Below are 22,099 nucleotides of genomic sequence, written 5' to 3'. Positions count from 1 at the left end.
TTTGGGTGGATTTGGAGGTTCCTGTGTGGATTTGGAGGTTCCTGGGTGGATTTGAAGATTCCTCCTGGATCTGATCCCTGGTTTTGATGGATTTGGAGCTTCTGCTGGATCTGACCCCAGTTTTCCTGCAGGTCCTGGTGTCCACGGCCACGCTGGCCTGGGGTGTGAACCTGCCGGCGCACACGGTGATCATCAAAGGCACGCAGGTGTACAGCCCGGAGAAGGGGCGCTGGACCGAGCTGGGAGCCCTGGACATCCTCCAGGTGGGACCTCCAGGAGGACCTTCCTGGCCTGAAATCCCATCCAAAATCCTGGGTTTGGGTTCCCTCCTCGTTCTTCTCAGTATTGTGGGGTTGGAGGGGAGGGGGAAAGGTTCCTCAAGAATTCCATGCCCAGATGCCCTTGAGATAATCCATGCCCAAACCCTCCTGAGATAATTCCTCAAGAATTCCAAGTCCACTGAGCTGTTTCTCCTGGTTGCAGATGCTGGGCCGTGCCGGGAGGCCCCAGTATGACACGAAAGGAGAAGGAATTCTCATCACTTCCCACGGAGAGCTCCAGTATTACCTGTCCCTGCTCAACCAGCAGCTGCCCATCGAGAGCCAGATGGTGGCCAAGCTCCCGGACATGCTCAACGCTGAGGCCGTGCTCGGGAATGTCCAGAATGCCAAGGTTGGATGAAATTCCCGATTTTCCGTAGGGATTTGTGGCCGTGGTTCTGCCCCCTGAGATAATTCCTTGCCCAAATCCACCAGAGATAACTCCTCCAGAATTCCATGCCCAAACCTACCTGAGATAATTCCTCAAGAGTTCCTTTTGGAATTGAAGTGTTTGGGGTGTTCTTGGAAGAGTTTTTGGGGTGAGAGTGGAAAATGAGGGAAAAATGTGGGGATGTTTTAGGGTTAATTTGAGAATGTTTTCCAGATGTGGGGAAAAGGAGTTGGGCACCAGGAAAAGCAGATTTCCTGGGAATTTAGGGACCAGGAAAAGGAGATTTGCAGGGAAATTGGACACCAGGAGAAGCACTTTTCCCTGGATTTCCCGGCTCTATTTTGTGGGATTTACCTGGGATCAGCTCCACTCCAGAGCTCCCCGGGCGTGCCAGGACATCCCAGGGACCAGTGAGCTTTTGGGAATTCCATAGGACGCGGTGAACTGGCTGGGCTACACCTACCTGTACATCCGGATGCTGCGGTCGCCGACCCTTTACGGCATCTCCCACGACGACCTGAAGGCGGATCCGCTCCTGGAGCAGCGGCGCCTCGACCTCGTCCACACCGCGGCCCTGATGCTCGACAAGAACAACCTGGTCAAGTACGACAAGAAAACCGGGAATTTCCAGGTGGGACGGCCGAAAAAATGGGGATTTTTAGGTGGGAGGGGAAAAAAATATGGGGATGTTTAGGTGGGAGCTTCCTGTGGGCTTATCCTGGCCATTCCCGTTGTTCTCCTGGGCATTTTTCTCTTCACCATTCCTGTGGCTCCTCCCGATCATTCTAACTGTTCTCCTGGCCATTCCCGTGGTTTATTCCCAGCCATTCCCGTGGTTTATCCTGACTGTTCCCATGGTTTATCCTGACTGTTCCCGTGGTTTATCCTGACTCTTCCCATGGTTTATCCTGACTGTTCCTGCTGTTTTCCCGGCTGTCCTGGCAGGTGACGGAGCTGGGCCGCATCGCCAGCCATTACTACATCACCAACGAGACGGTGCAGACGTACAACCAGCTGCTGAAACCCACCCTGAGTGAGATCGAGCTCTTCCGCGTCTTCTCCCTGTCCTCAGAGTTCCGCAACATCACCGTGCGCGAGGTACGGAACGGGCAACGTTCAACACCCAGCAGCCATCACCCAACAGCACCCAACCACACCCAACAGCACCCAACCACACCCAACAGCCATCACCCAACAGCCATCAATCAACACTCAACAGCACCCAACAGCCATCACCCACAGCCATCACCCAACACTCAACATCACCCAACAGCCATCACCCAACAGCACCCAACCACACCCAACAGCCATCACCCAAAAACACCCAACAGCCATCGTCTATCGCCCAACAACAATCAACACCCAACAGCCATCACCCACCACCCATCCCTGTTTTCCCCCAGGAGGAGAAGCTGGAGCTGCAGAAGCTTCTGGAGCGAGTCCCGATCCCAGTGAAGGAGAGCATCGAGGAGCCCAGTGCCAAGGTGAGCCCTGCTGGGAATTCCTGGTGGGAATTCTGCTCCCTTCCCTCTCTGGGATGTCCTGGATGGGGCTGGGAAGCTCAGAGAGATCCAGGAGATCCATGGGATTGCAGGGAGGATGGAAAGGGAGGTGGGAGAAGGGAATTAGGTGCCAGGAAAAACAGATTTATTGGGATGCTTGGAAACAGGAAAAGCAGTTTTCTCAGGAATTTGGAGCCAGGAAAAGCAGCTTTCCTTGGGAATTAGGAGCCAGGAAAAGGAGGTTTCCTTGGGAATTTTGTACTAGGAAAAGGAAATTTCCTTGGGAATTAGGAATGAGGAAAACCAGCTTTCATGGGAAATTTGGAAAACAGGAGAAGTAGCTTTTTTGGGCAAGTGGGGAACAGGAAAAGGAGATTTCCTTGGGAACTAAACTCCAGGCAAAGCAGCTTTCCTGGGATGTTCCCTGAGAGCTTTTCCATCACCATTCCCAGATCAACGTGCTGCTCCAGGCCTTCATCTCGCAGCTGAAGCTGGAGGGCTTCGCCCTCATGGCCGACATGGTCTACGTCACCCAGGTGAGCCAGGAATTCCCTCAGAATTCCCAGTGGGATTGGTGAGGGGCTGGGATGGAATCCCCAGAGCAGCTGGGACCCCTGGAAGTGTCCAAGGCCAACGCTGTGTGATGGCACCAGTTGTGGTGACACCAGTTGGGATTTTGGGTCATTCCCACCCCAGACCCCTCTGAGCTGGCACACAGGGTGGGCTGGGAATTGGGGAATGTCCAGGATGTGACCCCAAACCCTTCCCTGTCCCGCAGTCGGCCGGGAGGCTGATGAGAGCCATCTTTGAGATCGTCCTGAACCGCGGCTGGGCCCAGCTCACCGACAAGACCCTCAACCTCTGCAAGATGATCGACAAGCGCATGTGGGTCCTGATCCCGCAGAATTCCCCAAAGCTCCCCAGAATTCCCGCAGTTCCCGGTGTCCCCTGAGCCCCCGGGGTGTCCCCACAGGTGGCAGTCCATGTGTCCCCTGCGCCAGTTCAAGAAGCTGCCCGAGGAGGTGGTGAAGAAGATTGAGAAGAAGAATTTCCCCTTTGAGCGCCTCTACGACCTCAACCACAACGAGATCGGTGCTGAAACGGGGGGAAATCACCCAAAATCTGGGGTGGGGAGGGGTTTGGGATTGCAGCACAGAAGAATCTGGGCTAAAATCCCCTGAATTTAGGTTAAATCCCCAAATTTGGGCTAGAATCCCCCAAATCTAGGCTAAAATCCCCTAAATTCAGGCTAAAATCCCCCAAATCCAGGATGGGGAGGGATTTGGGATTCTGGCATGGGAAAATCCCCCAAATCTGGGCTAAAATCCCCCAAATATGAGCTAAAACCCCCTAAATCTGGGCTGAGGAGGAGTTTGGGATGGTGGCATGGAAAAATCCCCTGAATCTGGGTTAAAATCCCAAAAATCCTGGTTTACATGGGATTTTGACAAAGAATTCTTTCTTATGAGGGTGGGGAATTTCTCCAGGATTTTCCCTCCCAAATGGGGGAATTTTCCTCAGAAATGGGGGAATTTCTCCAGGATTTTCCCTTAGAAATTGGGGAATTTCCCCTCAGAAACTGGGGAATTTCACTCAGAAATGTGGGGTTTCTCTTCAGAAACAGGGTAATTCCTCCAGAAATTTCTGAGCGTCTGGAGCAGAGGCCTGACCCTCCAAATCCCGTTTTGGGATCCACCCTGACCCATCCCTTTTTTTTTTTTTCCCCTCACAGGAGAGCTGATCCGGATGCCGAAAATGGGGAAAACCATCCATAAATACGTGCACCTGTTCCCGAAGCTGGAGCTGTCCGTGCACCTGCAGCCCATCACGCGCTCCACGCTCAAGGTGGAGCTCACCATCGCGCCCGACTTCCAGTGGGACGAGAAGGTGGGACAGTCGGGGTTTGGGGTGGGAGAGGGGCGTTAGGGGCTGGGGTGGGAATTGTGAGGGAAAGTGGGGGGTTTGGGATGGGGGGGTGAACTTGTGAGGGGAAATGGGGGGTTTTGGGGCGGGAGGTGGAAATTGTGAGGGGAAATGTGAGGGGAAATGGGGGATTTTGGGGTGGGGGGTGGAAATTGTGAGGGGAAGATGCCCTGTTTGGAGGGAAAAATGAGATTTGATGGGGTTGGGATGTGGAAATTGTGAGAGGAAAATGCCCTTATTGGGGCAGAAAGGGGGAATTTTGAGGCTGGAGTGTGAAAATCATGAGGGGAAAATAGGGAATTCTGGGGGTGGGATGTAGAAATCCTGAGGGGAAATTGCCTTTACTGGGGGGAAAAAATGGGATTTGTGGGGCAGGATTGTGAAAATCGTCAGTGGAAATGCCCTGATCGTGCAAGACCAGAAAATCTGGGGTTTGGTTTTAAAAACCACAAGGCAAAACACAGTCCTGGGATGAAAAGAAGCCATTTTGATGCTTCCAATTTGGAATTGTGAGGGCTGGGACAGGGAATTGAGAATTTTCCCCTTTTTTGTCAGGTTCATGGCTCCTCTGAGGCCTTCTGGATCCTGGTGGAGGATGTGGACAGCGAGGTGATCCTGCACCACGAATATTTCCTGCTCAAGGCCAAATATGCCCAGGATGAGCACCTGGTGACATTTTTTGTGCCCGTCTTCGAGCCCCTGCCCCCCCAGTATTTCATCCGGGTGGTGTCCGACCGCTGGCTCTGTGAGTGCCCCTGTTCCTGGGTTTATTCCTGCTTTTATTCCTGGTTTTTTTCTGCTTTTATTCCTGGTTTTTCCTGGTTTTATTTCTGTTTATTCCTGGGATTTATTCCTGGTTTTTCCTGGGGTTTATTCCTGGGGTTTATTCCTGGGTTTTATTGCTGGTTTTTACTGGGTTTTATTCCAGGTTTTATGGCTCCATGAGTGCCCCTTTATTGGGGTTTATTCCTGTTTTTTTCCCTGGGGTTTTTTATCCCTTCTTCATCCGGGTGGTGTCCGACCGCTGGCTCTGTGAGTGCCCCTGTTCCTGGGATTATTCCTGCTTTAATACCTGGGTGGTTTTTTTTGCTTTTACTCCTGTTTGTTTTTTTTTTTTTCTGCTTTTATTCCTAGTTTTTCCTGGGATTTATTCCTGTTTTTTCCTGGGGATTTTATCCCTTCTCCCAGAGCTTTGGGATTCCGGGTTTATCCCGTCTCCCAAACCTTTGTAATCTGTTTTTTATCCCTATTCCCAAACCTTTGGGATTCTAGGTTTATCCGTTCTCCAAAACCTTTGGAATTCCAGATTTATCCCTATTCCCAAACCACTGGAATCTGGTTTTTTCCCTACTCCCAAAACATTTGGAATTCCAGATTTATCCCTATTCCCAAACCACTGGAATCTGGTTTTTTCCCTATTCCCAAAGCCTTTGGAATTCTGGGTTTATCCCCTCTCCCAAACCTTTGGAATCTGTTTTTTATCCCCTCTCCCCAACCTCCGCAATCCATCTCCCCATCCCCTTCCCCTCCTTCCAACCCCACAACCTCACCCCCATGGCAGATCCCGTCCCCCTGGCTCCACCCACCTGGAAAATCCCAGGAATTCTTTCCATCCTCCAGCCTGTGAGACCCAGCTTCCCGTTTCCTTCCGGCACCTGATCCTTCCGGAAAAATACCCGCCGCCCACGGAGCTGCTGGACCTGCAGCCGCTGCCGGTGTCGGCGCTGCGCAACAGCGCCTTCGAGAGCCTCTACCAGGACAAGTTCCCCTTCTTCAACCCCATCCAGACTCAAGGTGGGACTGCCAGCTCCTCATCCTGCCGGGATTTGGTGGTTTTGGCAGGAATTTTTGGGGGGGTGGGGTGTCGCGGGGTGGTTTGGGGGTTTGGGGTTGGGGTTTGTGGTGGGTTCAGCAGGTTCTGTAGGTTGTGGTTGGTCCTTCTGCTTATTCCACATGGATTTCATCTCTCCCAGAGTTTTGGGATCCATGGATTATTCGCTGTTCTCAGTTTTGGGATCTGTGCTTAATCCTATATTTCCAGAATTTTGGGATCCGTGGATTATCCCCTCTCCCAGACCTTTGGGATCCATGGTTTATCCCCTATTCCCAGAGCTTTGGGATCCATGGTTTATCCCCTCTCACAGAGTTTTGGGATCTGTGGTTTATCCCCTATTCCCAAAGTTTTCAGATCCATGGTTTATCCTCTTCTAAAGTTTTTGGATCTGTGGTTTATCCCCTCTCACAGAGTTTTGGGATCTGTGGTGTATCCCCTCTCCCAGAGTTTTGGAATCCATGGTTTATCCCCTCTCCCAGAGTTTTGGGATCCGTGGTTTATCCCCTCTCCCAGAATTTTGGGATCTGTGGTTTATCCAGTCCCAGACTTTTGGGATCCATGGTTTATCCCCTCTCCCACAGTTTTGGGATCTGTAGATATCCCCTCTCCCCAAATTTTGGGTTCCACGCTTTATCCCTAAAGACACTTCCCAGAGCTCCTCTCCCTCAGACTGGATCCTCACCCCGTTCCCAATTTTTTTCCCCCTAAACCCTCGGGAATTCCCGGCTGCCCAGTGTTCAACACGGTGTACAACAGCGACGACAACGTCTTCGTGGGCGCGCCCACGGGCAGCGGCAAAACCATCTGCGCCGAATTCGCCATCCTCCGCATGCTCCTGCAGAACTCCGAGGGCCGCTGCGTCTACATCACCCCCATGGAGGCCCTGGCCGAGCAGGTGAGCCCCAGGAGCTCCCTGGAGCTGGGAATTCATTCCCACCTTCACCCCTCGCTGCCTCGGGATCCGCGCGGGGTTTGCCCGTCCTGCTGCTTCTGGGGGTGGGTGACACGGGGGAGTTTGGTGGGAATTGCTTCAGTTTGGGGGGAATTTGGTTTGAGTTGCCCAATTTTGAGGGGAATTTGGTGGGAATCACCCCTGTTACACAACCTCTCCTGTATGAATTCTGGATAAATCCATTGGGAACCTCCTGGATCCAAGGCCAATCCCTGTTCCCCAGGTTTTCATGGATTGGTACGAGAAATTCCAGGAGCGCCTCAACAAGAAGGTGGTGCTGCTCACGGGGGAGACCAGCACGGACCTGAAGCTGCTGGGAAAAGGGAACATCATCATCAGCACCCCGGAAAAGTGGGATATCCTCTCCCGCCGCTGGAAGCAGCGCAAGAACGTCCAGAACGTCAACCTGTTCATCGTGGATGAAGTGCACCTGATCGGGGGCGAGAATGGGGTGAGGGTCCTGGGAATGGGGTGGGGATGGGTCCAGCCTGGAACAAGAGGTTCCCAGTGGGATTTTGACTTGTTTTGGAGAAGGTTTTCCTGGTGGGAATTGATGGGATGGGAGGGGACGGTCAGAAGGGGTTTCCATGGGGTGTCATTTCTGATCCTGTTCCTGATCCCGCTCTTGATCCTATTCATGATCCTGCTTCTGATCCCATTCCTGATCCAGGTCCTCATCCCTCTCCTGATCCCACTCCTGCTCCTGCTCCATCCTTATCTCTCAGGAAGCTCAGGAGGGGTTTCCATGGGTTCTCCTGGCTGGCCCTCATGCTGATCCCGTTCCCAATCCCATTCCTGATCCCGTTTTCCCCCGCAGCCCGTGCTGGAGGTGATCTGCTCGCGCATGCGCTACATCTCGTCGCAGATCGAGCGGCCGATCCGCATCGTGGCGCTGAGCTCGTCGCTGTCCAACGCCAAGGACGTGGCACACTGGCTGGGCTGCAGCGCCACCGCCACCTTCAACTTCCACCCCAACGTGCGCCCCGTGCCCCTGGAGCTGCACATCCAGGTAGGGACAGGAGCGGCCGGGATTCTTGGAAAAATCCCTTGGGATTGTTGGTAATTCTTGGTCGTGATCCATTGGGACTGGGATTGAGTTTGGCCATTGATGACCAATCCAAAGATCAATCATTTCTGTGCCGTAATTAAGCGAATTTTCCAGGATTTCCCACCAGTTTGGCAGGGAATCCTTTGGGATCCATCTGGATTTGGGGTTTTTGGCAGGGTTTCAACATCAGCCACACGCAGACGCGGCTGCTGTCCATGGCCAAGCCCGTGTACCACGCCGTGATGAAGCACTCGCCCAAAAAACCCGTCCTGGTCTTCGTCCCGTCCCGCAAACAGACCCGGCTCACTGCCATCAACATCCTGACCACCTGCGCCTCTGACGTCCAGCGCCACAGGTAGGGACACCTGGGGGACACCTGGGGCCACCACGGGATGGGCTCTGGGGTTGGAGAATGTCCAGGATTGGTTTATGGGGTTGGAGATGGAGATGGGGAATTCCTGAGGGAGCTGAGGGGACTTGGCCTGGAGTAGAGAAGGATCACGGGGTGGGAGTGGGATTGGGATGGGTGATCCCAAAGGCCTTTCCCAAGCTGACCAATTCCTGGGTACCCTGCCAGGTTCCTGCACTGCGCTGAGAAGGACCTGGTGCCGTACCTGGAGAAGCTGAGCGACCCCACGCTGAAGGAGACGCTGGTGAACGGCGTGGGCTACCTGCACGAGGGGCTCACGGCCATGGAGCGGCGCGTGGTGGAGCAGCTCTTCAGCTCCGGTCAGAGCGCAGCGCGGCCGGCATCGGGATGGGTGGGATTGACCTTGGCGTTGGGATGGATGGGATGGAATGGGGTAGAGATTGGGATGGGATGAGGTTGATCTTGGGGTTGGGATGGATGGGATGCGATAGAGATTGAGATCGGGATTGGGGTGGAATGAGATTGATTTTGGGGTTGGGATGGATGGGATGGAATAGAGATTGGGATTGGAATCTGGATTGGGATTGGGATGGGATGAGATTGATTTTGGGACTGGGATTGATGGGATGTGTGGGATGGGATAGAGACTGCAATCGGGATCGGGATGGGAGGGGATGGGATGGGAGTGGATGGGACAGGATTGGGATTGGATGAATCTCCACCTCCCACCCCCCTCTCCGAGTGCCCGGAGCCCCGGGATCTCTGTCCCCCCTGACCCCAGGTGCCCTCCCTGCCCGCAGGAGCCGTGCAGGTGATGGTGGCCTCGCGCAGCCTCTGCTGGGGCATGAACATCTCGGCCCACCTGGTGATCATCATGGACACGCAGTACTACAACGGCAAGATCCACGCGTGAGCATGTCCCCCATCCCTCGGCGTGGGGTGGGATTGGGATGGGATTGGATTGGGATGGGATTGAGATTGGGATGGGACTGGGAGCCCAGGTAGGACAGGATGGATGGGATTGGGATGGGGATTGGGATGGGATGGGATGGGATTGGGATCCTGGATTGGGATGGGGTTGGTATCGATGGGATTGGGATGGGGATTGGGATGGGATGGGATGGGATTGGGATCCTGGATTGGGATGGGGTTGGTATCCCAGGTGGGATAGGATGGATGGGGTTGGGATGGGGTTGGGGTGGGACTACTACAACGGCAAGATCCACGCGTGAGCATGTCCCCCATCCCTCGGCGTGGGGTGGGATTGGGATGGGATTGGATTGGGATGGGATGGGATGGGATGGGATTGGGATCCTGGATTGGGATGGGACTGGGAGCCCAGGTAGGAGAGGATGGATGGGATTGGGATGGGGATTGGGATGGGGTTGGGATCCCAGGTGGGACAGGATGGATGGGGTTGGGATGCAGGTGGGACAGGATGGATGGGGTGGGATCCCAGGGGACAGGATGGATGGGCTGGGATCCCAGGTGGGACAGGATGGATGGGGTGGGATCCCAGGGGACAGGATGGATGGGGTGGGGTCCCCGGGGCGCTGCTGACGCCGTGGCCCTGCAGGTACGTGGATTACCCCATCTACGACGTGCTGCAGATGGTCGGCCACGCCAACCGCCCGCTGCAGGACGACGAGGGGCGCTGCGTCATCATGTGCCAGGGCTCCAAGAAGGTGGGCATGGATAGATCCAGGACATTCCTGGGATTCTGGCCAGGGTGGGCCTCCTCCAGATGGTGGATGAGCCTCACCAGGGTTGAGATAGGATTGATGGGATGGAATTCTAACCCTCACTCAGGGTTTGGATCACCGTGAGGACAACCCAAACCCTCCCAGAGTGCCTCACTGGGTGTTCCCACACCATTTTTGTGATGAATTCTTGAATTCTTTCCCTTTTTCCACCTGTCCTGCTGCAGGATTTCTTCAAGAAGTTCCTGTACGAGCCGCTGCCAGTGGAGTCTCACCTGGACCACTGCATGCACGACCACTTCAACGCCGAGATCGTCACCAAGACCATCGAGAACAAGCAGGACGCCGTGGACTACCTGACCTGGACCTTCCTGTACCGCAGGATGACCCAGAACCCCAACTACTACAACCTGCAAGGTGGGAATGGGGTCTGCGTGCCAGCAGGGAGAATGGTCCTTGGGAACATCCTGGGGTGGTAACGGTGCTGGCAAGCCCGTCCCATCCCATTTTCCCATTATCCCATATTCTCATTATGCCATCACCCCATCCCATTATCTCATCCCATTATCCCATTTTTCCGTTACCTCATCCCATTATCCCATTATCCCATTACCCTATCCCATTACCACATTATCCCATTACTTCATCCCATTATCCCATCCCATTATCCCACTATCCCATCCCATCGCCACATCCCATTATCCCATTATCCCATGATCCCATCCTATCCCATCCCACTCCATCCATCCCAATCCCATCATTCCCATCCCAATCCCATCCATCCCAGTCCCATCATTCCCATCCCAATCCCATGCCGCAGGCGTGTCCCACCGGCACCTGTCGGATCACCTGTCGGAGCTGGTGGAGCAGACCCTCAGCGACCTGGAGCAGTCCAAGTGCATCAGCATCGAGGACGAGATGGACGTGGCGCCCCTCAACCTGGGCATGATCGCCGCCTACTACTACATCAACTACACCACCATAGGTGCCCCAAAACCCCGCGATGCCGCCCTTGTCCCCAAAAAAATCCATGGCGGGGGGTTTGACCTCAAAAAATCCATGGATTTGGAGATTTCAGCCAAAAAAATCTGGGGGTTTGGGGATTTCAACCAAAAAAATCTGTGGGTTTGGGGGTTTCAACCAAAAAAACCTATGGGTTTTGGTGTTTTCCCCCCAAAAAAATCCCAGTTTTGCTGTGTTGTCCCAAAAAATCCCTGGTTTTGTTAATTTTCCTTCCAGAAAAATCCCTGGCTTTGAGTTTTCCTGCCAAAATCCCCAATTTTTTTGTGTTTCCCCCCAGAACTGTTCAGCATGTCCCTCAACGCCAAGACCAAGGTGCGGGGGCTGCTGGAGATCATCTCCAACGCCGCCGAGTACGAGAACATCCCCATCCGGCACCACGAGGACAACCTGCTGCGCCAGGTCTGGGATGGGGATGGGACCATTGGGATGGGGTCAGCGGGGTCATTGGGATCATTGGGATCAATGGGAACATCCCCATCCGGCACCATGAGGACAACCTGCTGTGCCGGGTCCAGGATCCGTGGGGTCAATGGGATCCATGGGATAAATGGGATCAGTGGGATGGGGTTAATAGGATCGTTAGGATAGGATCAATGGGATGGGATCAACAGGATCAATGGGATGGGTTGAGAATAGGATCAGTAGGATTGATGAGACGGGATGGGATTCACTCTCAACAATCCCAACCCCATTAATTCCATAACCCCAAACCTTTTTCCCTCCTCCACCCCGGTGATGAAGCTGTTTTTGGGGTCAAGCACCGATTTGGGGGTTGGGCACTAAAGGGTTTCTCCTCCACCCCCAGCTGTCCCAGAAGGTGCCCCACAAACTGACCAACCCCAAATTCAACGACCCCCACGTCAAGACCAACCTGCTGCTCCAGGCCCACCTGTCGCGCATGCAGCTGAGCGCCGAGCTGCAGTCCGACACCGAGGAGATCCTCAGCAAGGTGGGACCCCGGCCCCAAAACCCTGCAAAGGGCTCTGGGGATGAGGAGCTGGAGGGACTCCCCGTCTGTCATGGGAAAACGGGCTGGTTTGGGGTGGGGTGGGATTTATGGCTGAGGAATGTGGGGTGGGATAATGAGGTTCTCCAGGGGTCACTCCATCCCAGGGGGGCAGTTCTGGGATTCCATCCCATGGGGTCAGTTCTGCAGGAATTCCAGCCTGGGTCCATCCCATGAGGTCCCCATCCCTGTCCATGTCCCTGACCGTCCCTGTCCACCCCTGGGGTCAGTTCTGCAGGAATTCCAGCCTGGGTCCATCCCATGAGGTCCCTGTCCCTGTCCATGTCCCTGACCATCCCTGACCGTCCCTGTCCGTCCCTGTCCGTGTGTCCAGGCCATCCGGCTGATCCAGGCCTGCGTGGACGTGCTCTCCAGCAATGGGTGGCTGAGCCCGGCGCTGGCCGCCATGGAGCTGGCCCAGATGGTCACTCAGGCCATGTGGTCCAAGGACTCGTACCTGAAGCAGCTGCCCCACTTCACCTCGGAGCACATCAAACGCTGCACGGACAAGGTACGGCCCCGGGGACACCCAGGGGGCACCTTGGGGACACCTTGGGGACACCCTGGGGACACCCAGGGGACACCTTGGGGACACCCAGGGGACACCCAGGGGACACCCTGGGGACACCTTGGGGACACCTTGGGCCGACTGTGGGCGTTGCAGGGCGTGGAGAGCGTATTTGACATCATGGAGATGGAGGACGAGGAGCGCACGGCGCTGCTGCAGCTGCCCGAGGCGCAGATCGCCGACGTGGCGCGCTTCTGCAACCGCTACCCCAACATCGAGCTGTCCTACGAGGTGGGGGACAGGGACAGCATCCGCAGGTGAGACGGGGTCAGCGGGGTCAGTGGGATGGGACTGGGGTCATTGGGATGGGTCTGGGGTCATTGGGATGGGATTGGGGTCATTGGGATGGGATTGGGGTCATTGGGATGGGATTTGGGTCATTGGGATGGGACTGGGGTCACTGGGATGGGACTGGGGTCATTGGGATGGGATTGGGGTCATTGGGATGGGACTGGGGTCATTGGGATGGGATTGGGGTCACTGGGATGGGACTGGGGTCATTGGGATGGGACTGGGGTCATTGGGATGGGATTGGGGCCACTGGAGTCATTGGGATCATTGAGATCGTTGAGTTCATTGGGATCATTGGGTTGGGGATGGTTGTACAACATGGAGCTGTCCTACAAGGTGGGGGACAGGGACAGCATCCGCAGGCCTGTATGGGATTGGGATCAGGATTGGGATCATCAGGACTGGGATCGGGATCATTGGGGTCATCGGGAGTGGGATTGGGGTCAGGATCATGGTGTGGTCCCGCTGTTGCTGATCCCATTCTCTGTCCCCAGCGGTGGCTCCTGGTGGTGCTGGGATGGGGTTTGGGGTGTGGGATGGGATCAGGGTGGGGTTTGGGGTTTGGGATGGGCTTGGGGTCACTGATCCCGTTGTCCCCAGCGGTGGCTCCTGGTGGTGCTGGGATGGGGTTTGGGGTGTGGGATGGGATCAGGGTGGGGTTTGGGATGGGGTTGGGGTCACTGATCCCGTTGTCCCCAGCGGTGGCCCCGTGGTGGTGCTGGTGCAGCTGGAGCGTGAGGAGGAGGTCACGGGGCCGGTCATCGCCCCCCTGTTCCCGCAGGTACCGCGGGGTGGGACCCCATTGATCCCAATCCCATCCATCCCATTAATCCCACTGGCCCCCCGTGTCCCCAGTGTCCCCACAGAAGCGAGAGGAGGGCTGGTGGGTGGGGTGGCACTGAGGTGGCAGTGTCCCTGATGTCCCTTGTTGTCCCCACAGAAGCGAGAGGAGGGCTGGTGGGTGGGGTGGCACTGAGGTGGCAGTGTCCCTGATGTCCCTTGTTGTCCCCACAGAAGCGAGAGGAGGGCTGGTGGGTGGGGTGGCACTGAGGTGGCAGTGTCCCTGATGTCCCTTGTTGTCCCCAGCGGTGGCCCCGTGGTGGTGCTGGTGCAGCTGGAGCGTGAGGAGGAGGTCACGGGGCCGGTCATCGCCCCCCTGTTCCCGCAGGTACCGCGGGGTGGGACCCCATTGATCCCAATCCCATCCATCCCATTAATCCCACTGGCCCCCCGTGTCCCCGATGTCCCCACAGAAGTGAGAGGAGGGCTGGTGGGTGGTGGTGGGGTGGCACTGAGGTGGCAGTGTCCCTGATGTCCCCCGTGTCCCTTGTTGTCCCCACAGAAGCGAGAGGAGGGCTGGTGGGTGGTGATCGGTGACTCCAAGTCCAACAGCCTCATCTCCATCAAACGCCTGACGCTGCAGCAGAAGGCCAAGGTGACACTGGGGTGACACTGGGGTGGCACTGTGGGTGACACCAGGGGGGTGACACTGAGGTGACACTGGCTGAGTGACCCCAGGTGGTTCCTGGTGACACTGGGTGACCCTGGGTGACATCCCCAGGCGAAGCTGGGCTGGGTGACACCGCGGTGCCACGGGCTGGGTGGCCCCGGGTGACACTGGGTGACACCAGGGTGACCATGGGTGACACCGGGCTGGGTCACACCGCGGTGCCAGGGGTGGGGTGGCACTGTGGGTGACACCAGGGGGGTGACACCGAGGTGCTATGGGCTGGGTGACACCAGGGTGACACTGGCTGAGTGACCCCAGGGGGTCCCTGGTGACACTGGGTGACACTGGGTGACGTCCCCAGGCGAAGCTGGGCTGGGTGACACCGCGGTGCCACGGGCTGGGTGGCCCCGGGTGACACTGGGTGACACCAGGGTGACCATGGGTGACACCGGGCTGGGTCACACCGCGGTGCCACGGGCCGGGTGGCCCCGGGTGACACTGGGTGACACCGGGCTGGGTCACACCGCAGTGCCATGGGCTGGGTGGCCCCGGGTGACACTGGGTGACACCAGGGTGACCATGGGTGACACCGGGCTGGGTCACACCGCGGTGCCACGGGCCGGGTGGCCCCGGGTGACACTGGGTGACGTCCCCAGGTGAAGCTGGACTTCGTGGCGCCGGCGGCGGGCACGCAGCACTACACGCTGTTCTTCATGAGCGACGCCTACATGGGCTGCGACCAGGAGTACAAGTTCAGCGTGGACGTCAAGGAGGCCGAGAGCGACTCCGAGTCCGACTGAGCCCCCTCGGGACCCCAAACATCCCTCGGGATCCCAAATCCCCCTCGGGATCCTAAAAATCCCTCAGGATCCCAAATGTCCCCCAGTAAAACTTCCCTGAGAATCCCAAAATACCGCACAGAATCCAAAAAAACCCCAGTAAAAACCCAAACAATCCCAGCAACAATCCTGTAAAATCCCCCAGATCCCCCTCCTGCGTTCCCGTTGGGTTTTAGGGTTTGGATGTTTTGTACAGTTTTTTTAGGTTGGAATAAACTTCGGGATGTGACTCGGCCTCCGTGTGGATCTCAAATTCCTGAAACCCAAAACTCCTGGACCCCAAATCCCCCGAGTCCCAAATTCCAGGATCCCAAACCCCTGGATCCCCAAACTCCCAAGATCCCAAACTCCTGAATCCCAAAATTCCCAAATTTCCTCATTGCTGGAGGACATGGGGAGGTCCTGGAGGTCCCCAGGCAGGGGACAGGGGGCCGTGGGGGGCACAGGGCATGTCCCCAAGTGTCCCCACGGCGCTGCTCGGGCACAGCTCATTCCTGGTTTTTTTCCCAATTTATTCCTTTTTTTGCAGATCCCCCTCCTGCGTTCCCGTTGGGTTTTAGGGTTTGGATGTTTTGTACAGTTTTTTTAGGTTGGAATAAACTTCGGGATGCGACTCAGCCTCCGTGTGGATCTCAAATTCCTGAAACCCAAAACTCCTGGACCCCAAATCCCCCGAGTCCCAAATTCCAGGATCCCAAACCCCTGGATCCCCAAACTCCCAAGATCCCAAACTCCTGAATCCCAAAATTCCCAAATTTCCTCATTGCTGGAGGACATGGGGAGGCCCTGGAGGTCCCCAGGCAGGGGACAGGGCGCCATGGGGGGGCACAGGGCATGTCCCCAGTGTCCCCACGGCGCTGCTCGGGCACAGCTCATTCCTGGTGTTTTCCCATAAATTTATTCCCTTTTTTTTTGGGCCAATTCCCAGTTTGTTCCCAGCATTTCTGCACCAACTCCTGCTGGTTTTAGGACAATTCCCAAGTTTATTCCCGACATTCTCAGAACAATTCCCGGGATTTTCTCCCAGTTTATTTCCAGTGCTTCTGGGACAACCCCCAGAGTTTTTTTTTCCCAGTTTATTGCTGGTATTTCCCATCCATTCCCACAGTTCTCCTGGCACTTTTCCCGCCATTTTCCAAAACTTTTCCCGCCATTTTCTCGTTGTTTTCCCGCCATTTTCCTGTTGTTTTCCCGCCATTTTCTTGTTGATTTCCCGCCATTTTCCTGTTGTTTTCCCGCCATTTTCTTGTTGATTTCCCGCCATTTTCCTGTTGTTTTCCCGCCATTTTCTCCTTGTTTTCCTGCCATTTTCCCGCCGTTTTCCCTCAGTTTTCCCGGCCGTTTCCCGCCGCTCCTCAGGCGTACTCCAGGCGCGTGGCCGCGCGGGGCTCGGGGCCCTTGGCCGGGCTCAGGCAGTCGCGCAGCTCCAGCTCCATCTTCTTGGCCTTCAGCGCCGCCGAGTGCAGCTTCTCCAGGAACTCCGGCATTCCTGGCGACCCCAGACGCTGCCAAACCCTTTCCCAAACTTTCCCCCCTTTTCCCCAATTTTTTACTTATTTTTCCCCATTTTTTCCTAGTTTTTTCTCCCTTTTCCCCCATTTTTTCCCCTTTATCACTCCAATTTTTTCCCTCAATTTTTCCCCCACTTTTTCCCCAATTTTTTCCCCAGTTTTTCCCTTTTCCCTCCCAATTTTTCCTTTTTCCCTCCCCACTTTTCCTGAGTGCAGCTTCTCCAGGAACTCCAGCATTCCTGGCAACCCCAAAGGGTGGAAAACAATTCCCAACCCCCTTTCCCAATTTTTTGCATTTCCCCCCAGTTTTTTCCCTGATTTTCTCCCCTTTAATTTTTTTTAAAAATTTTTCCCTTTTCCAACCCCATTTTCCCATTTTTTTTCTGATTTCCCCCCTTTTACCCCATTTCCCACCATTTTTCCAATGTTTTCCCAATTTTTCCATCTTTCCCAATTTCCCTCCTTCCTTCCCCAACTCTTCCCTTTTCCCCCCCAGTTTCCTCCCCCTTTCCTCTGCCCAATTTTCCCCAGTTTTTCCTTCTCTTCCTCCCTGTTTTTCCTTTCCTTCTGCCCGGATTTCCCTGGGATCTTGAGGAATTTGGGCTTTTTGGGAATTCTCACCGCTGGACACCATCCAGCTGAGGCAGTAGCGGGGGAACACGGTCTGGGGGTTGTCGCTGTACGTCAGCAGGTAATCGAAGCCGTTCTGGGGACGCCGAAAACACCAAAATCCCCACAATTCCCAGCAGGAACTGGCCCAGAAGCCTCATTCCCCAAATTCCCCCCAAACTCCCTTTTTTTTTTCGTTTTTTTTTTTTTTCCAATTTTTGGGGGGTTTTCCCCTTTTTTCCCCCAATTTTCAGCACTTTCCTCCCCCTTTTCTCACTCCCACCTCAGAACTGACGCCAACCCCACCAAAATCCCAGGATTCTTCAAGAATTTCTGGGATTTTTCCCTTTTTCTGGAATTGCCCAGGATTTTCCACAGGATTTTTCCCAGGATTTCCCCCATTTTTCCCGGATTTTCCGGGATTTCTGGGCGTTCCCACCTCGTCGAAGCCGCGGTGGGGCCGGATCACCATGTGGGACTCGTAGCTCCGCACCCGGACGTGCTCGGGGTCCTCGGGAATCCCGGGGTGCTCCACGGCCCTGCGGGGTAATTTGGGAATTCTTTGGGAACTCGGGACCATCCCAGAATTTGGGGTGGGGTGGGGGGAAAAAGCCAAAAACTTCCCCCCAAAAATGATGGGAATTGTTGGGATTTTTGGTGTGGGGATTCCCAGAATTCCAGGAGGGATTTTTTGGGAATTCCATTGGGGTTTTTTTTCCCCTGGAATTCCATGGGATTTTCCAGGAATTCTGAGGGTTTTTTGGGAATTCCAAGAGGGGTTTTTTGGGAATTCCACGAGGGGTTTTTTTTTTGGGTAATTCCAGGGCGAATTTGAAAGAATTCCATGAGGAGTTTTTTTGGGATTTCAATGGGGGATTTTTTGGGAGGTCTAGAAGGGATTTTTTTTGGAATTCCAGGGGGTTTTTGGGAATTCCATGGGGTTTTTTGGGAATCCCAGGGGGTTTTTTGGGAATTCCAGGGGTGTTTTGGGAATCCCAGGGGGTTTTTTGGGAATTCCAGGGGGTTTTTGGGAATTCCATGGGGTTTTTTTGGGGAATCCCAGGGTTTTTTTTGGGAATCCCAGGGTTTTTTTGGGAATTCCATGGGTTTTTTGGGAATCCCGTGGTTTTTCCGGACGCCGCACCGGGAGACGAGCACCATGAGGTTGCGGTCGCTGTCGACGCTGTAGCGCCGGACGTAAACGTAATCCCGGGAATACATCGGGTACTGCAACGGGAGCAGCGGGGTCAGCACCCCAGACCCCGTCCCAGATCCCAATCCCTGATCCCAAACCTGATCCCGGAATCCCAGGGGGTTTTTTGGGAATCCCAGGGGGTTTTTGGGAATCCCATGGGTTTTCGGGAATCCCAGGGTTTTTTTGGGAATCCCGTGGGTTTTCCGGACGCCGCACCGGGAGACGAGCACCATGAGGTTGCGGTCGCTGTCGACGCTGTAGCGCCGGACGTAAACGTAATCCCGGGAATACATCGGGTACTGCAACGGGAGCAGCGGGGTCAGCACCCCAAACCCCGTCCCTGATCCCAAACCTGATCCCAAAGCCTGTCCCAAACCTGATCCCGATCCCTGATCCCAAACCTGATCCCAAACCCAATCCCTGATCCCAAACCTGATCCTGATCCCAGATCTCAGGGAACAGGATCAGCCCCAATCCCAGATCCCAAATCCCAATCCCAAACTTTCATCCCAGATGCCAAAATAGATCCCAAATCCCTGTCTCTCACCGGGAACTGTGACCCAGTGGATCCCCTTGGATCCCAAACAATACATCGGGTACTGCAACGGGAGCAGCGGGGTCAGCACCCCAGACCCCGTCCCAGATCCCAATCCCTGATCCCAAACCTGATCCCGATCCCAGATCTCAGGGAACAGGATCAGCCCCAATCCCAGATCCCAAATCCCAATCCCAAATCCCAGGTCCCAAATCCCAATCCTGGATCCCAAATCCCAGATCCCAATCCCACATCCTAAATCCCAATCCCAGTTTCTCACCGGGAACTGCGTGACCCAGTGGATCACCTCGGAGCCCGTGGCCGGGTCGCGCTCCACCACGTCGAGCTTCAGCACCAGCGAGTCCCACTGCTTGCGGTACTCGGTGTCCAGCTGGGAAATCCCAGAAATAAACCCGGGATAATGAGGAACTCCGGGAATAAATCCCGGAATTCCAGGGAAAATGCCAGAATTCCAAGCACCAGCGAGTCCCACTGCTTGCGGTACTCGGTGTCCAGCTGGGAAATCCCAGAAATAAACCCGGGATAACGGGCACCGACCCCGGGAATAAATCCCGGAATTCCAGGGAAAATCCCAGGAAAACGGGACTGGGAATAAATCCCAGAGTGATGGGGAAAAAAAGATCAGGATATAAACCCCAGAATTCCAGGGGAAAACGGGACGGGGGAAAAACCCAAAATGCCTGGGAAAAATAGGATTGGGGAAAGATCCTGGAATTCCAGAGAAAAATGGGAATGCCAGGAAAAGACGGGATCGGGAGCACTGGGAAAAGCCCCAGAATTCCAGAGAAAATTGGGGTGAGGAAAACACGGAATTCCAGGGAAAACCGGGATCATGACAAACTGGGATTGGGAAAATCGGGATGGGGAAAAACTGGGATGAGGAACGCCAGGAAAACCCCGGAATTCCAGGGAAAAATCCCCCACCCGATCCTGGAAAAGCCTCCGGGCAGATCCAGAATCCCCAGGAACGTTTGGGAAAAACGGGATTGGGAATTTTCCGGGATGGGATCAAAAATGGGAATTTTCCCGGTTTTTCTGGGATCCACCCAGAATTCCCAAGGATTCCCAGCCCTGGAGTCAAAACCCAACCAGAATTCCAAGAATTCCCAAGGAATTTTGGGGGATTTCCAGGAATTTCCAAGGAATTTCCAGGAATTTTTGGGAATTTTGCTCACCTGAACGTTGAAGAATTGCCTGGGAGTGATGTCGGTGTAGGAGCCGAAAACTGCAGGAAAAATCCCAAAAATCAAAAATCCCAAAATCCCAAAACTCCTGGGAACTGAGGGGTCCCGAGAATCCCAAAACCCAACAAATCCTGGGAATCCCAAAATGTGGGGATTTGGAGAACCCTGGAATTGTGGGGGTCCCTCACCTCGGTACTGGAAGAGCGCAGACCCCGGGATGGGGCGGCGCCAGAGGCGGAAATGCTCGCGCTCCACCAGCGGCTCCCAGCCGCGCTCGCGCTGCCCCGCGGCCTGCAGCGCCTGCAGCTCCTGCGCCGACCTGGGAACGGGGACGGGATGGGAACGGGGGCCCCGCGGCCTGCAGCGCCTGCAGCTCCTGCGCCGACCTGGGAACGGGGACGGGATGGCAACGGGATGGGAACGGGATGGGAACGGGGACGGGGACACCCCGGGTCTGGGGAACGGGGAGGGGAACCCCAGCCCGGCCGGGCCCAGCACCGGCGCTCCCAGTGTCCCCAGTATCCAATCTCCCAACATCCCCACTATTCCCGGTATTCCCAGTGCTTCCTGTATCCCATTCCCAATATTCCCAGTGTCCCGTTCCCAGTTTCCCCAGCATTCCCAGTGCTCCCAGTGTCCCATTCCCAGTGTTCCATTCCCGGTATTCCCAGTATTCCCCGTGTCCCATTCCCAGTACTCCCAGTGTCCCGTTCCCAGTTTCCCCAGCATTCCCAGTGCTCCCAGTGTCCCATTCCCAGTGTTCCATTCCCGGTATTCCCAGTATTCCCCGTGTCCCATTCCCAGTACTCCCAGTGTCCCGTTCCCAGTTTCCCCAGTATTCTGTTTCCGGTATTCCCAGTGTTCCCCATGTCCCCTTCCCAGTACTCCTAGTGTCCCCAGTATCCCCAGTCTCCCATTCTCAGTGTTCCCAGTATCCTGTTGCACACGCTCCATGCCCACTATTCCCGCTGCTGTTCCCAGTGTTCCCTCCGCAATTCCCTCCGGTATTCCCGGTGTTATTCCCGGTATAATTCCCGTTATTCCCGCCGCTATTCCCGGTGTTATTCGCGGTGTTATTCCCACTATTCCTGCCATTATTCCCGCCGTTATTCCCGGTGTTATTCCCGTTATTCCCGGTGTTATTCCCGGTGTTGTTCCCGGTGTTGTTCCCGTTATCCCCGCCGTTGCTCCCGGTGTCCCCTCACCGCCTCAGCTCCTCCTCCTCGATGCGCTGCCCGTCCCACACGAAGGCCGCGGTACCGAGCGCGGCCATCAGGCTCCGGCCCCGCGCTCCGCCCCAGCGGCCGCGCCCGGAGCCGCCGCTCCCGGTTCCCCTCCCGGCGCCGCCCCCGGTTCCCCTCCCGGTGCCCCATTTTCGGGGGTTTTCGGGGTTGTTATGGGGCGCTGTGGGGCCTGGGCGGTTCCGGCCTTCCCATTGGTCCGTGCAGCGCCGCGCCCGCGCGGTGATTGGCTGCAGAGGAGGGAGCCACGCCCACCCGCGCACGAGACCGGAAGAGGGCGCGGCAATGGCGAAAGGGGCGGGGCTTGGATGGGTGGGGCTGCTGGGGCGGGGGTTGAGCGGAGCCACGCCCCCGCGGGGATCCCGGGCGGATTTTTTGGGATCCATCCTCGTTTTTATGGGATCCAGCCCCTCCCACTCCCAACCCCCACCCCGGGTCTCTTTCCCCCTCATTATTCCCAAATCCCGCGGCCGATCCCAAATCCCAAATCCCAAATCCCAAATCCCAGGGCAGCGCCGCCCTCCCTCCTCCCATCCCTGTGGGATTTTTTTGGGAATTCTCTCCGGAAAATCCCATTTTTCTCAGG

General features: G+C 55.7%; 2 protein-coding genes across 4 annotated transcripts in view; one reads left to right on the top strand and one right to left on the bottom strand.

Moving 5' to 3' along the window:
- The window catches only part of SNRNP200 (small nuclear ribonucleoprotein U5 subunit 200), a 28,560-nt gene extending 13,109 nt beyond the window's left edge, over positions 1–15,451 (top strand). Inside the window, exons 19-45 of the mRNA XM_039702621.1 lie at positions 132–263; positions 484–672; positions 1,145–1,342; positions 1,657–1,809; positions 2,115–2,195; positions 2,666–2,749; positions 2,992–3,098; positions 3,187–3,305; positions 3,946–4,100; positions 4,692–4,881; positions 5,757–5,930; positions 6,705–6,865; positions 7,146–7,373; positions 7,740–7,931; positions 8,147–8,325; positions 8,548–8,699; positions 9,141–9,249; positions 9,917–10,025; positions 10,268–10,457; positions 10,861–11,025; positions 11,341–11,462; positions 11,869–12,012; positions 12,404–12,580; positions 12,734–12,894; positions 13,628–13,709; positions 14,271–14,363; positions 15,035–15,451. Coding sequence (XP_039558555.1) covers positions 132–263; positions 484–672; positions 1,145–1,342; positions 1,657–1,809; positions 2,115–2,195; positions 2,666–2,749; positions 2,992–3,098; positions 3,187–3,305; positions 3,946–4,100; positions 4,692–4,881; positions 5,757–5,930; positions 6,705–6,865; positions 7,146–7,373; positions 7,740–7,931; positions 8,147–8,325; positions 8,548–8,699; positions 9,141–9,249; positions 9,917–10,025; positions 10,268–10,457; positions 10,861–11,025; positions 11,341–11,462; positions 11,869–12,012; positions 12,404–12,580; positions 12,734–12,894; positions 13,628–13,709; positions 14,271–14,363; positions 15,035–15,178 — 3,990 coding nt within the window. The 3' untranslated portion in view covers positions 15,179–15,451. The remainder of the gene's footprint in view (positions 1–131; positions 264–483; positions 673–1,144; positions 1,343–1,656; positions 1,810–2,114; positions 2,196–2,665; positions 2,750–2,991; positions 3,099–3,186; positions 3,306–3,945; positions 4,101–4,691; positions 4,882–5,756; positions 5,931–6,704; positions 6,866–7,145; positions 7,374–7,739; positions 7,932–8,146; positions 8,326–8,547; positions 8,700–9,140; positions 9,250–9,916; positions 10,026–10,267; positions 10,458–10,860; positions 11,026–11,340; positions 11,463–11,868; positions 12,013–12,403; positions 12,581–12,733; positions 12,895–13,627; positions 13,710–14,270; positions 14,364–15,034) is intronic.
- A 726-nt stretch (positions 15,452–16,177) lies between these two features.
- STARD7 (StAR related lipid transfer domain containing 7) lies at positions 16,178–21,638 on the bottom strand. 3 transcript variants are annotated; one of them, XM_039702694.1, is made up of 9 exons: positions 21,478–21,638; positions 20,631–20,658; positions 20,461–20,572; positions 20,264–20,313; positions 19,348–19,458; positions 18,749–18,831; positions 17,777–17,876; positions 17,350–17,434; positions 16,178–16,706 (listed from the first exon to the last, which is right to left on the bottom strand). In XM_039702694.1, the coding sequence occupies exons 1-9, from the start codon at positions 21,543–21,545 to the stop codon at positions 16,573–16,575; spliced, it is 771 nt and encodes a 256-aa protein (XP_039558628.1). In that variant the 5' UTR covers positions 21,546–21,638; the 3' UTR covers positions 16,178–16,572. The 3 variants fall into 3 exon arrangements, with proteins under 3 accessions (XP_039558628.1, XP_039558627.1, XP_039558629.1); XM_039702693.1 differs by lacking the exon at positions 18,749–18,831 and adding an exon at positions 18,482–18,564; XM_039702695.1 differs by lacking the exons at positions 18,749–18,831; positions 20,631–20,658 and adding an exon at positions 18,482–18,564 and having other exon boundaries at positions 20,461–20,591.
- Positions 21,639–22,099: the final 461 nt, after the last annotated feature.

This window comes from Passer montanus, unplaced genomic scaffold, assembly GCF_014805655.1.
Source record: "Passer montanus isolate IOZ18808 unplaced genomic scaffold, ASM1480565v1 scaffold158, whole genome shotgun sequence".
NCBI lineage: Eukaryota > Metazoa > Chordata > Aves > Passeriformes > Passeridae > Passer > Passer montanus.
The sequence above is the reverse complement of the archived record's forward strand: the minus strand, read 5'-3'. Positions and strand labels throughout refer to the sequence as shown.

Coding starts and splice junctions, on each gene's coding strand:
- STARD7 (XM_039702694.1), bottom strand. CDS start 21,545: ATGGCCGCGCTCGGTACCGCGGCCTTCGTGTGGGACGGGCAGCGCATC. Junction 20,659..21,477: donor GAGGAGGAGGAGCTGAGGCG/GTGAGGGGACAC, acceptor CCCCGTTCCCAG/GTCGGCGCAGGAGCTGCAGG. Junction 16,707..17,349: donor CAGCTGGATGGTGTCCAGCG/GTGAGAATTCCC, acceptor TGGGGTCGCCAG/GAATGCCGGAGTTCCTGGAG.